The sequence below is a fragment of the Sinohyriopsis cumingii genome, chromosome 11, assembly GCF_028554795.1.
Source record: "Sinohyriopsis cumingii isolate HCF-2022 chromosome 11, ASM2855479v2, whole genome shotgun sequence".
NCBI lineage: Eukaryota > Metazoa > Mollusca > Bivalvia > Unionida > Unionidae > Sinohyriopsis > Sinohyriopsis cumingii.
The window spans coordinates 39,309,121-39,321,494 of NC_142971.1; the positions used below are offsets into that span (position 1 = coordinate 39,309,121).

At 37.6% G+C, this 12,374-nt stretch overlaps 1 protein-coding gene across 1 annotated transcript; it reads left to right on the forward strand.

Moving 5' to 3' along the window:
* Window positions 1-4,598: 4,598 nt before the first annotated feature.
* On the forward strand, window positions 4,599-11,915 carry LOC149787960 (uncharacterized). The gene is made up of 2 exons (XM_089975691.1): window positions 4,599-4,677; window positions 9,386-11,915. Exons 1-2 carry the CDS (start codon window positions 4,604-4,606, stop codon window positions 11,340-11,342), a joined length of 2,031 nt encoding a protein of 676 aa, XP_089831817.1. The 5' UTR covers window positions 4,599-4,603; the 3' UTR covers window positions 11,343-11,915.
* The last annotated feature ends 459 nt before the right edge of the window (window positions 11,916-12,374 follow it).

Genomic DNA, 12,374 nt, shown 5'->3' on the forward strand with positions numbered 1-12,374 from the left:
TTGATTTAATACACGTGAATGAAAACAGAAACTCAAAAATAAAACAAATTATCAATTATCTTTCATAAATAATACAAACAAAAAATGATCACCTAATAGTCTAATACACAAGTACCGGAACCCCAGAGTCTAGTGTAATGCATGTCTTTTCTAGTTAAATAAATGCCCTCATTATTGAAGCTGGGGGACGGAGGTGGTGGTGGGTATTCGATATGCAGGCCACGGCTAGATTCTGGTTGGTACTCATTGTTCAAGGAACAAATCTACACCACTTCCAACTACCTTTCTCTCCAGTCGACCTTCCGGACACGTTTGCAAATTTCTTCTGTGACAAAGTACAAAACATTAGAGATAAGCCTGACACCACAATTTTAATTGACTCCTTGTCACCATACAGTTGGGATACAGAATTTGAGCGGCAACCATTAGCATCATTTGAACCTGTCTCTATGGATTTCGTACGTACAATCGTGATGAAGAGTGCACCAAAGTCATGTGAACTTGATCCAATTCCAACATTACTGATGCTTGAGTGCTTAGATCCAGTATTGCCTTCACTAACTGATGCTATTAATACCTCTCTCATCCGGGGAATTCACATCATTTTTCAAAGCTGCCATTGTAAAGCCTCTGCTGAAGAAACCAACACTAGACCATAACGATTTAAAGAACTACCGCCTAGTTTCTAATCTCCCATTCATATAAAAAATCTTAGAAAAGGTTGTTCTATCCCAACTTGTACCTCATCTAAATTCAAACAGTCTTTTTTAGCAATGTACAATCTGCACTTCGCCCTTGCCACAGTATTGAAACTACTCTTCTAAAAGTAGTTAATGACATTCTCTCTGCGTTGGATAGCGGAAAGATTAGTCCTCACCCTCCTTGATTTGTCTGCAGCATTTGACACAATAGACCATGATATATTACTTCACCGTCTCCAGCATGTATTTGGCATTCATGATACAGCCTTACTGTGGTTCAAGTCCTACTTGGTCAACAGGACACAAATTGTGTCTGCAAATGGAATACACTCCAGCCCAGTTGATCTATGTTGTGGTGTTCCACAAGGGTCTGTTCTTGGATCTGTTCTCTTCATTCTGTACACTCAGTCGCTCTCCAGTGTCATAGATCATCATCCAGTGTCTCACCAATTGTACGCTGATGACACCCAAATATACAAATCTAGCCACCCAACTGAAGTTGATGCTACCATCCAAGGTGTAGAGAGGTGCATTTCTGATGTGAAATCATGGATGACATGTAACAAGCTGCAGATGAATGATGATAAAACTGAGACCATTTTTATCACAACACAAAGACTTTCTTATTCACATCCTTTACCTCAAACAATAAATATCAGCAACACCAACATTAAATTCACACAATCAGTACGAAACCGAGGTGTTACTCTGGACAGTACTCTCACATTGCACCAACATGTCATGAACATACGCAAGGCTGCATACCTTGAGGTGAGACGCATCAGATTCATTCGCGAATATCTTTCAAATGATGCCACTAAAACACTTGTGTGTTCATTAGTACTTTCAAGACTGGACTATTGTAACTCAATTCTGTCTGGTTCATCTCAATATCTACTCCAGAAACTTCAAAAAGTTCAAAACACGGCTGCTCGGATCATATTTAGAGTACCACTATCAGAGCACACCTCCCCGCTGCTCTGTACCCTACACTGGCTATCCATTCGATCCAGAATCAAACACAAAATTTGTTTTCTGTGCTACGTTTCACTGTCGGACTCTAGTCCAACATACCTATCCGACATCACCCGTGTGTATACACCAGCAAGATACTTACGCTCCTCTTCTGACAATCGTATACTCATTATTCCAAGTATGAAAACAAAGTCATATGGACAGCGTTCTTTTGCATACCAGGGCCCAGCAACATGGAATGAATTGCCCACTGAACATTGACACAAAGACACAGTGATCACATTCAAGAGTGCGCTCAAAACTCACTTATTTCGACTGCAAGAACAAACTTAAAGACCTAATGATGTTTCCTACCTGAAATATTCTCAGCATGTTTTTTTTAACGTTTTTCTAATTTCATGGTGTTTGTTTTTGTAATCATATCATTACATTTTTTTATCTTGTAGGTGTTGTCTAATGTTGTAAAGCGCTTAGAGCTTCTAAAGATTAGGCGCTATTACAAAGTCCTAATTATTATTATTATTATTATTATTATTATAGGTCATACGACTGTTTTATGCCTGCAGGAATGACCCTTTCCAGGTATTGAAAATATTCAATTTCCTGAATATTTGAAAGTGTGTGTGTGTGTCTGTGTGTGTGTGTGCGTGTGCGTGCGTGCTTGCGTGCGTGCGTGCGTGTGTGTGTGTGTGTGTGTGTGTGTGTGTGTGTGTTTGATTTCGCGGATCGGAACCTCGGACCGAGTCATACCAAAGACTTATAAAAATGGTGCTAACAGCTGCCTTGCTAGGCGCTGAGCAATAAGTGGTTAGTGTTAGGACTGGTCAGCTTGGTGTCCGAATAATGTGACTGGGTGGGACATGAGGCCAAGTGTCTGCGGCATGATGCTCCAGTGCTTGACATCACGATAAACTGAACTGCAGAGATCGTAGCAATATGACTAAAATTGTTAAAGCTATGTTAAACACACACACACACACACACACACACACACGCACGCACACACACACACACACAAACACGAGCACGATGCTCTAACCAAATAGGCGACCGGTAATCACCCTCCATATATTACGACCCCTGTCAGTTTTGTTAACTCCTCGTGAGTGTTAAAATTGCTTTAATTAGTAAGATGCGAACATGACCGGGTTTCTAGTTATCGTATATTTCATATCGGGTCATAAGAAGAGCACAGTCTTGAATGGCGTTGACTTATGTCTGACGTAGAAGAATGCGGCATTTATCAGGGTCTACGTTCTTCTTTTCATCACTTTTATATGGAGGAGTACATTTAAATCTCACAGTCGGTAAATCACAATGTTTGTGTAAAAGAGCAAGCTGTGTCTTTTATCCGGATGAGCACGGTTCTAATTAGCCCAAACATGACTGTTTCTTACTAAAATAGAAGTTTTACCCTTGAACGTCGTTAAGAATGATAATTATCACAACCAAAGTATGGGGAACTAGTACAACTATTTTTTTCTTTGTTTACAAAAGACAAGTACAAACTATGTTTTGATCGTATATTAATTAGCACAAACATGGCTGTGGGTTGCTAAAATAGAAGTTTTACCTTTGAAATTTTGTTAAGAATGATAATTATCACAACCAAAGTATGGCAGAACTCGTACAACTAGGTTTTTTTTCTTTGTTTACAAAAGACAAAAACAAACTATGTTTTGATCGTATATTACATCGGAGTTCGGGGCCCCGAGTGGCCGAGTGGTCTAAAGCGCTCTTCGTTACGGATCACTGCCATCTCACCTCTGTCTGCGGCGGTTCGAGTCTAAGATTCAGCCAATGTGGGTATGTGAGAAAGCTTGCCAGTAGCTTCTCGTGGGTCGGTGGTTCTTTCCTGGGTTTTCCCAGGTTCTTCCTCCACCATTAATACTGGCCGCCATGTATAGCCAATCAAGTGCTGAAAAATGGCGTTAAACCCCACAACAACAACAACAACAACATCGGAGTTCCAACTAATAATGCGTGTTATATTTAACTTAGAACCATAGTCGTATCTAGTTTTGTAAATTCAACGTTACCTTTTATGTATATTGTTTGCATTGTTTGTTTCTGTTCTGTAAATCGCCTTGGCTCAAGACTTAATGAAATTTTGCACTGTTCATTGGTGTATATATATTGGTGTTTGTATACACACAATAATTGTACTTTTAATTTTTCGGGGATAAACGAGGAATTGTAGATTTATTGTACATATTGTACGCTTTAATTTTAATATGTGTGATAGCAAACTACAATACATGTTCAATTTGGGTAAATTTGCTCATGACACTGAAAGGAAAAACGGATTGGTGAAAGTGCAAATGGTATTATTTAAATATATATTGTAAGTGTAGAAAACCTACTCCCATTAGATTACGAAATGCTTGTGATTTTGTGTGTGTGCGAGAGAGAGAGAGAGAGAGAGAGAGAGAGAGAGAGAGAGAGAATTTGTTATCAAAAGATCTAAAATGTCAACAAATGCGACATACTCAATGGATACAATGTCATTATGGCATGCCAACAATTGTCCCATCAGTACTTTCTGCCACATAAAAGAAGAATAGTAAGTATTGTGAAATTATTCACACAGAAAGAGCTGAAACAAAATAAGTGTTGGGCTAATAATTAAGGTCAATTATAATACGCACTATAATTACTATTGTTGTGTAGGAAGGCTTGAGATTACTTTATCTCGTTGGCAGCTTACCTTAGACGTATTGAAAATGTCCGAACTTGAATCTAGCTCCTTTCACCCTGTACACTGGATAGTATTGCACTATAGGATATTTAATGTGGACAATGAAGGGCCTTGATAAAGTATGCTCGACATTGGAAAACATGTAGGATGTGTATGCTTGGTACTTTGAAACACCGGCTTCGTTTTCGGAAACAGTTTATATTTCATAACAGAATCAGCACAGTTTAAAATGGCGGAAATGAAAAATATGTTGGAAGAGCTTAACATGCAAGTCTTGTTGGAAAAATGGAAGGACAGACAAAAGTAAGTGTAGTAATTGTTGTCCCCCTTCTTCTGGATTTTTTTTGGTGTTATTCTTCTCTCATTTGCAATTAAAAAGTAGTTTTTGAAAGCGAGAAAATTTTGAGTTTTGTGTAAATGGAAATACATGAATTTAGGTTACTGTAACCTTTTTATACATGGGACAAATTGACATTTATTCTTCTTAAAGGAACATAAAATTCTCTTGTAGATAATATTACTTCGGAGAAGCTAAAACCTCCTCAGCTTGTCAGTAGCGGTCGAGGTTTCGAGGCGCCCGGAGCCAACGTTCTTTAGTGGCGCCCTCATGAGGCGCCCCTGGCAATGTTCTTTAGTAGCGCCCCTACACTGCCACAGAGAACAGTTTTTATGTCAGTTGCCAACATCTTCCCCTCCTCTATAAGTTGTGCAAATAATGTCTCATGGTATGCAGAGAACTCGCCCCATGGAGAACTCGTCCTGGGAGAACTCGCCCCAGCGTATCTGGAGAAGTCGCCCCAGAGTGGTTGGAGAAGTCGCCCCAATTGGTTAGATAAGCCACCCCAAAACTTGTCACCCAAAAAAACTTTTTATAACAGAATTAAATCATCTTTTACGTGATTCATATTTAGATGTTTAGATATACGCGATCACAAAAGAGATATTAACTTGTAATCATAAAAAGCAATATCATAGTAATATTTATAAGGACGAAATTAAGTCTGCATATAATCTAATGAATGACGACAGTATAGTGATTAAAGAGGATGATAAGTCAAACACTTTTATTATTATAAATCAAGATGATTATGTTAAAGAAGTTGAATGTCAATTAGAAATTAAATAAAAAATTTCAACGTGCATTAATGAGATCGCTAAAAATAATAATTCCATATATGATGAATTTGATACTTTCCCTCTTAACATACGTACACCTCAATTCTACATACTACCCAAAACTCATAACAATCTTGACCATAATTTACCTTTAAATTATCCAAAATGAACCATTATATCAGGCTGTAATTCACATACTGAAAACCTATCAAAATTTATTGATAGTGTTTTACAACCTTTAATGAAATCACTTCCTTCACACATTAAAGATACAACTACTTTCATTAAAAAGTTGAAGTCTATTCCACAGCTATCTGATAATTTTAATCCAGGTATCATTAGATGTAACATCACTGTATACCAACATTCTGCATGCAGATGGTATTAAAGCGTGTAAGTATTTTCTTAATAACAATCCTAACAATAGCACACTATCTAGTGAAGATGTTTGTAAAATAATAAAACTTATCTTGGAAAATAATTATTTTCAATTTAATAATACGAGTTACTTACAAATAATGGGTACGTCAGTGGGTATTAATATGGCTCCTTCATACTTTTCCCTTTCATGGCTAAATTAGAAAAGAATTTTTTTCAAAACGAAAAGTTTAATCCATCATTTTGGTTCAGATTCTTAGATGACATATTTATGATCTGGAAGTATTCAAATGAAGAACTTAAAAAAATGTATTGATCGCCTAAATCATTTTCACCCGACTATTAAATTTATTTTTATATTGCATCTAGTACGCATGTTTCATTTTTAGATGTAAATGTAATTAAGAAAATATTGATAACACTATCTCTACAAATATTCATATCAAGGAAACTAATATCCACCAATATGTACGCGTGATCATGGTGTTTTTATATGTAATAAAATAATCTTGTTTATTTTGCATCGGTAATTTAGTAGTGAAATATTTTTTAAACATCTCCTTCAACTTGAAATAGTTTGTTATTATTGAGAAATATTAAAATTACGAACACTGATAAAAACTAAGAAATGAACTAAATGATGGGCATAGTACAAGTGATCTTTCAGAAACCGTCCGAATTCTGCGCATTAGCCATGATGATGAACTCGGTAGCGACCGCATTTCCTGAGTAGGCGTCAGTGATGCTTTTTATCGAGTTCAAGTATCATTCGTCAGTGGTTAGCAAATCTCAATGAACAATCAGATTAAATTGTTCACTTAGAGAGATGATAGTATAACCCTTTGGCTTACTGACGGTCATCGCCAATTCAATCGAGTTCGGGTTATAGAGGTCCATGCCATAAAGTCATCTCAGGATGACTTAGGTTATTAGGTTGGAACCCTTTCATATATAAAAATGCAGACATCACATCATGCTTACACCCTTTCTATTTTTTCAAATAAAATGCATCTAATGATTTGAAGAGCAGAGCAAAAGGGACAGATAACACTTATTTTTCGTTAAGTACAGAGGCGGAGTTGATAAAATGAAAAAGTTGAAAAATTGCAAATTTTATAGATTTAATAAGTTATTAAGTTGAAGAAAAACAATAATAAATAAAGCCTTAACATCCATGTGGCGACATCTCATAATTACTACATATGATCATTAGGGCGACTTCTCCAGGCGAAGTTAGGCGACTTCTCCGACCACCATGTGGCGACTTCTCCTGACACCTGGGATGAGTTTTCCCAGGGCGAGTTCTCCATGGGGCGAGTTCTCCGCTATTCCTGTCTCATTATGCTAAGGTGAGGTAAAATGCTATAAAAATTTCAGCCAAGAAACGTGTTCAACGGCGCCGCCCTTCGCCTGGTTCGGGGGGGGGGGGGGGATTGCCTCACACCCAAGAAAGACCCCCCGACCCTCGCGCCGTCACTGCAACTCATGCATTACAGTATAGAGAATATTACTGTGGGGTAAACAAAACCTCCTCACCTCTTGCATTGTATCATGGAGAATATTACTTGGCGGGAAATTAAAACCTCCTCAGTTCGTACATTGTATCATGGAAATTTTTACTGCGGGGAAAATAAAACCTTTTCAACTCGAGCTTTGTATCACAGAGAATATTACTGTGGAGAAAATAATAAAAACAAGCCTCGTCTCCTGTAATGTATCACAGAGAATATTACTTCGGGGAAAATACAAAAACGGTCTCAGCTCGTGCATTGCGTCATAGAGAATATTACCTCGGGGAAAATAAAACCTTTTTAACTCGTATTATTAAAAACAAAAATGTTCAAGAAATCCTTAATTTTTTTTACTTGCAAGAGATTCCTTGTCAACGTATTCTCGTTATACATATTTTGTGAAACATATAAATGACGATCCCTGAACTGGCTTTTTTGTGAAGTATATATAAATAGTTATCCCTGAATATTTTGTGAAGCATACCATAAATGATAAATGGTGATCCCTGAATTGTTTTTTTAAGCATGTAAAATTGTGATTCCAGAACTGGCTTTTTTCTGAAGCATACATAATAAGTGTTTCATCCCTGAATTAGCTTTGTTGTGAAGCTATAAAACTGGTGTTCACTGAATTGGCCATTTTTTGGTAAAGCCGATCCCTGATTTGTCGTTTTTGTGAAACATTTAAAAATGGTGTTCCCTGAATATAAAAATGGTGATCCCTGAATTGGCTTTATGTGGTGCATTTAAAAATGGTGTTCCCTGAATTGGTTTTATGTGGTGCATTTAAAAATGGTGTTCCCCGAATTGGTTTTATGTGGTGCATTTAAAAATGGTGTTACCTAAATTGGCTTTTTTTGTGAAGTATATACAAATGGCAATCTATGAATTAGCTGCTTTGTAAAGCATATAGAAATAACGATCCCTGAAGTGGCTTTTTTGTAAAGCATATACAAATAGCGATCTCTAAATTGTTTTTTAATGCATATACAAATAGCGATCCCTTAATTTTTTTTTTTTTTTTTTTTTGTAAAGCATATACAAATATCGATCCCTGAATTGGCTTTTTGCAAATCGCACATATATGAGGAACAGTATGGAAGCTGAGTTTCGGACAGTACAAATTTACTTTTATCGAAACACCGACTCCATCAGCGTTCTGCCTTATTTTTTATTTCTTTATCTTTCTTTTTCCTTTCTTCGTTTCTTTTTCTAAAAATGTATTTATTTATTCTCAAACTGACGGAAAGGTCAGAGAACGTGTGATTTAAACAAAACTTAAATCGGCGACTTTGCTGTTAAACATGGCATTGTTTCATATCCAAGATATTCTTGAAGGAGAGGATATGATATCGGTTGCGATGGGTTTAATATACATTTTTAGAATTTATAAGTTCTATGTTGATTGGAGAGCTTTTCAACAATATATTCCATGAAAGGCAGGAGTTGGGTCAGTTCACTTTTATGCGCGAGCAAGATTACATTTTTTAAAGATCGATGACAGGCCTAACGTATGTTCTGCCCCAGCTTAAGAAAAATCAAGCAAACTTATAACATTTTATCAAAGTCTATACTAAACATATTTCACCAGATGATTATAGACAGGAAATTTACAAATTTAAAGAGTTACAACTTGAGTTTAAGTCAAAATGTATATTGCGAATCTAGAAAAACTTACAGGGGATGCATATTTTATTGCCCACAACTGTATGTATCGTGGAAACGACTCTGAAATGTTCTTTCGTGACCTCATTTTGTGGCGATATAAACTTATGAATAATGGGCCTTGAGAAATATTGTGTTAATTCATTTTCTATGTGAACTCTTATGGATTTTAAATTTTTGAATAATATAGTGAGAAACATGTATAATAACGAGTTTTCCTATATAATGGCTTTCGCACACTGCATAAAGGTCATGTCATTTTCAAGGTCATGTTACTGTCAAGGTCATGTCATTGCTTATAGACATATCTACATATTTTAATATGCTATGTATTTATCCAGGAACATCAGCATTGACTCGTCAAAGGTTTCGAAAGGGTTCGAAGGTATCCAGTCCAGCCGTGGAAGTATGGTACACGACCAGAACGAGAAAATCCTTATTCGTCATCAGATTGAGATGAAACATCTCCTTCGTAACGAAGATGCGGCTAAAATGAAAGCCAACAAGGACATAAAAGCCATGAGGGAAGAGTTCGAGTCCATGCTCGCTTATGGATTTGTATACAAGGCGCATAGCTTCAAGAACTATGACCAATGGAAAAATGAAATTCGGACGAAGTACAAGAAGAACAAGAAAGAAGATGATGCATCTTTACCTCCTAAACCTCCACCGTCGTATCGCCCGCTTGGTTCACTGCGCAAAAGCAGTAAAGAAAAATGGTCACATGAAGACTACCTGAAACTTCCCCTTCTCCCGCCAAAAGGTCTACTGGAAGTTTCAACCACAGAAAAGAGCGATGGGAAAAATAATGAGACCGGTTCAAGGCCCGGGTCTCTAGATGTTGATATTTCAAGGCCAGTTTTCCCCAGAATTGAACTTGCACTAGGGGTTTCTGCAAAGTATTCCAGAGAAATTATAGAAAACAAGAATGAATCTGACTCTGAGGCTGTCTTATTAAAGGACAGATATTCATCAAATTTGGTCGAGCTCAGACCTAAATCAGCAGCACTGGGCTTGGTAGATGGATTTTATAAATGGAAACAAGAGGAAATGAAGCAACAGATGTCGCAGAAGCCAAGCTCAGAACCCATCAGAGACTCCTGGCGACGGGTTCTTCCAAAACCTCCAACTCGGCCTAGGCCAGTCTTCCCCGGTCAATGCAGAACTCCATACGCACTTAAAAAGTTCTACGAAAAAGAGGTAAACAGTGTAATGGACATGTGGTCACCTGAGAAGCAACGAAAGGAACTAGTAGAGAAAATTAAAGAAAAGGAAAAACTTAACGAACCACATACTTTTATTCAGAGATCAAAGTCAACAGTGGCCATGTTGGATGAATATAAACGATATATAGAAGAGTTGAATAATCAATCATCTAGACCTGAGTCAGATAAAGAAACCCCAATGATCATCAGACAGTGCACTTCCTTTGAACGAGATAGTCGACCAAAGAGCCAAACTAGAGTTGGTTCTTTTTCCACTCGCATTTCCTCGGCGAAGACATCCACTACTGATCGGTCAAATCTGGTTCTTTCTGGAGGAGTGCCAGTCACTGACGAGGAGATTGGACTCGCTCAAAGACAAGAGGAGATACAAACGCAGATGGGGAGGTTATATAAGAAACTAATGGCTTTACAAAAGCTGCCAACGGTGCCTCCGCCCACTCCTACTCCCAAACTCGCTAAGCCGACAGAATCCACTCCGACTCTAAAACTTGCCAAGTTGACAGAATCTAATTTGAAGCTACTCTCATCTAAACCGCCACAAGGTCGTAGGGGAAAGCGTCCACACCCGAAATCAAAGCGTTCAACACTAATCAGTGACAAAGACAGTATTACAACAACGTTCAGTATGACAACAGATTCATCAATCTATGATAGATTTGCTAGATCAAGACCGCCGTCTGCGACACCAGCACGTTATCTGGAACCACTCCCAATAAAGAAAACTGACGCCGCTCAAACACGCATGATCCAGATAGCGGTGAAAATTCCGGACCATAGTCAGCAATCGAAGTCTGAAAATGAAGAAACACAGGAACCAACCAAAGGGTTACCAAAATCAAGGAAGCGCCCAAGATCGCAGATAAGCAAGACATCAACGCGAAGCTACGAAGCAAAAGCTGTATCCATTACAAGGGAGATGAAACCGATGTCCGAAAAGGCGGTGGAAGATACAGACAATAACACAAGATCAGAAGTGGAAACGAACACAGAAGCAAAGCAAGAGGATGAACAACCTCGACCGCAAACGCGGGTGTCTTTCAGTGAAAATGTTGAACTTATTTACACCTTTTAATGGATGTGTGTTTGTTAGAAGACTTTCTTTAGTTCTTGGTGGGCTGGATGGAAAATACCACTTGTTAAAATTAAATCTAGGTATATTTGGATTCAGTAATATTTATAGAATTCTGGCATTCTGGTATGTTCAGTAGAAATGCTCTTTTATTTTGTACCAGTTGTATTTATTTATTTATTTATTTATTTTAAACTCAGGTGCACTACTACAAAAGAAGTATTATGACGTTACATTCTTATAATTACCATGCTTCTGTCTTTTATCTGATCCTCGATGAAAAGCATGAAGTAACTTATTATCATTAGATTTACTGTTCCTTTAATTGTTAGACCTATCGAACCATTGATCAGTTCTGTTTATATGTGAATGCGGTGCACTGCTGAGCAACTGAGTGACCAAGCTTAGATAACAATAGCCGTCCCTTAGCATTTTATTTTCTTACAGAGTACATGTTTCTCTTTAAAGATTAAAGATAGTGAATGTATAGCAAGCTCAATATGTGTTCTGTGATGTTAACTATTTCGGTGTCTAAAGAACAGAAATGTGAACGAGTAGGCTTCAGTTAGACAAGGGTATTACTTCAGTCGTAATCGAGTCGCGATGGCCCAGAAGAAGAGTGCTGGACTAACAACCCAAAAGGAGTGGTTTCGAATCCTACAGAGACCAGCTTTGGTCAGTTGATATAGTGTCCCGGGACAAACACTTTATTTCCATTGTATCAGCACTAACCAGTCAGTGATTTGTTTATGTACCCTTAAACACCAACAAACAAACTTCCATTCAACAACGAGTCTCACATAGACAGGCTTGCGATTGATCATGTACTGTGTGGTACGTGTTGTGTGAAATTTCAACATATGTACTAAATTGCTGTTGAAATATGTGTGCAAGCTTTACCATTAAAAAAAATCAAGCTGCAATTTCATTAGAGTCGATTGCTCTAATGAGTAAGAGTTGAGCAGAAATATCCTAAACTTTCTGCGGTTACCTCCCCTTAATGAACTTTTGTCTTTTTGGGGAAGGGTTGGTGGA

What these genes read in the sequence shown, in the direction of transcription:
- LOC149787960 (XM_089975691.1), top strand. Translation starts at nt 4,604, where the DNA reads ATGGCGGAAATGAAAAATATGTTGGAAGAGCTTAACATGCAAGTCTTG. An exon ending in AAATGGAAGGACAGACAAAA is followed by an intron (nt 4,678 to 9,385) that starts GTAAGTGTAGTA and finishes GTATTTATCCAG; the next exon opens with GAACATCAGCATTGACTCGT.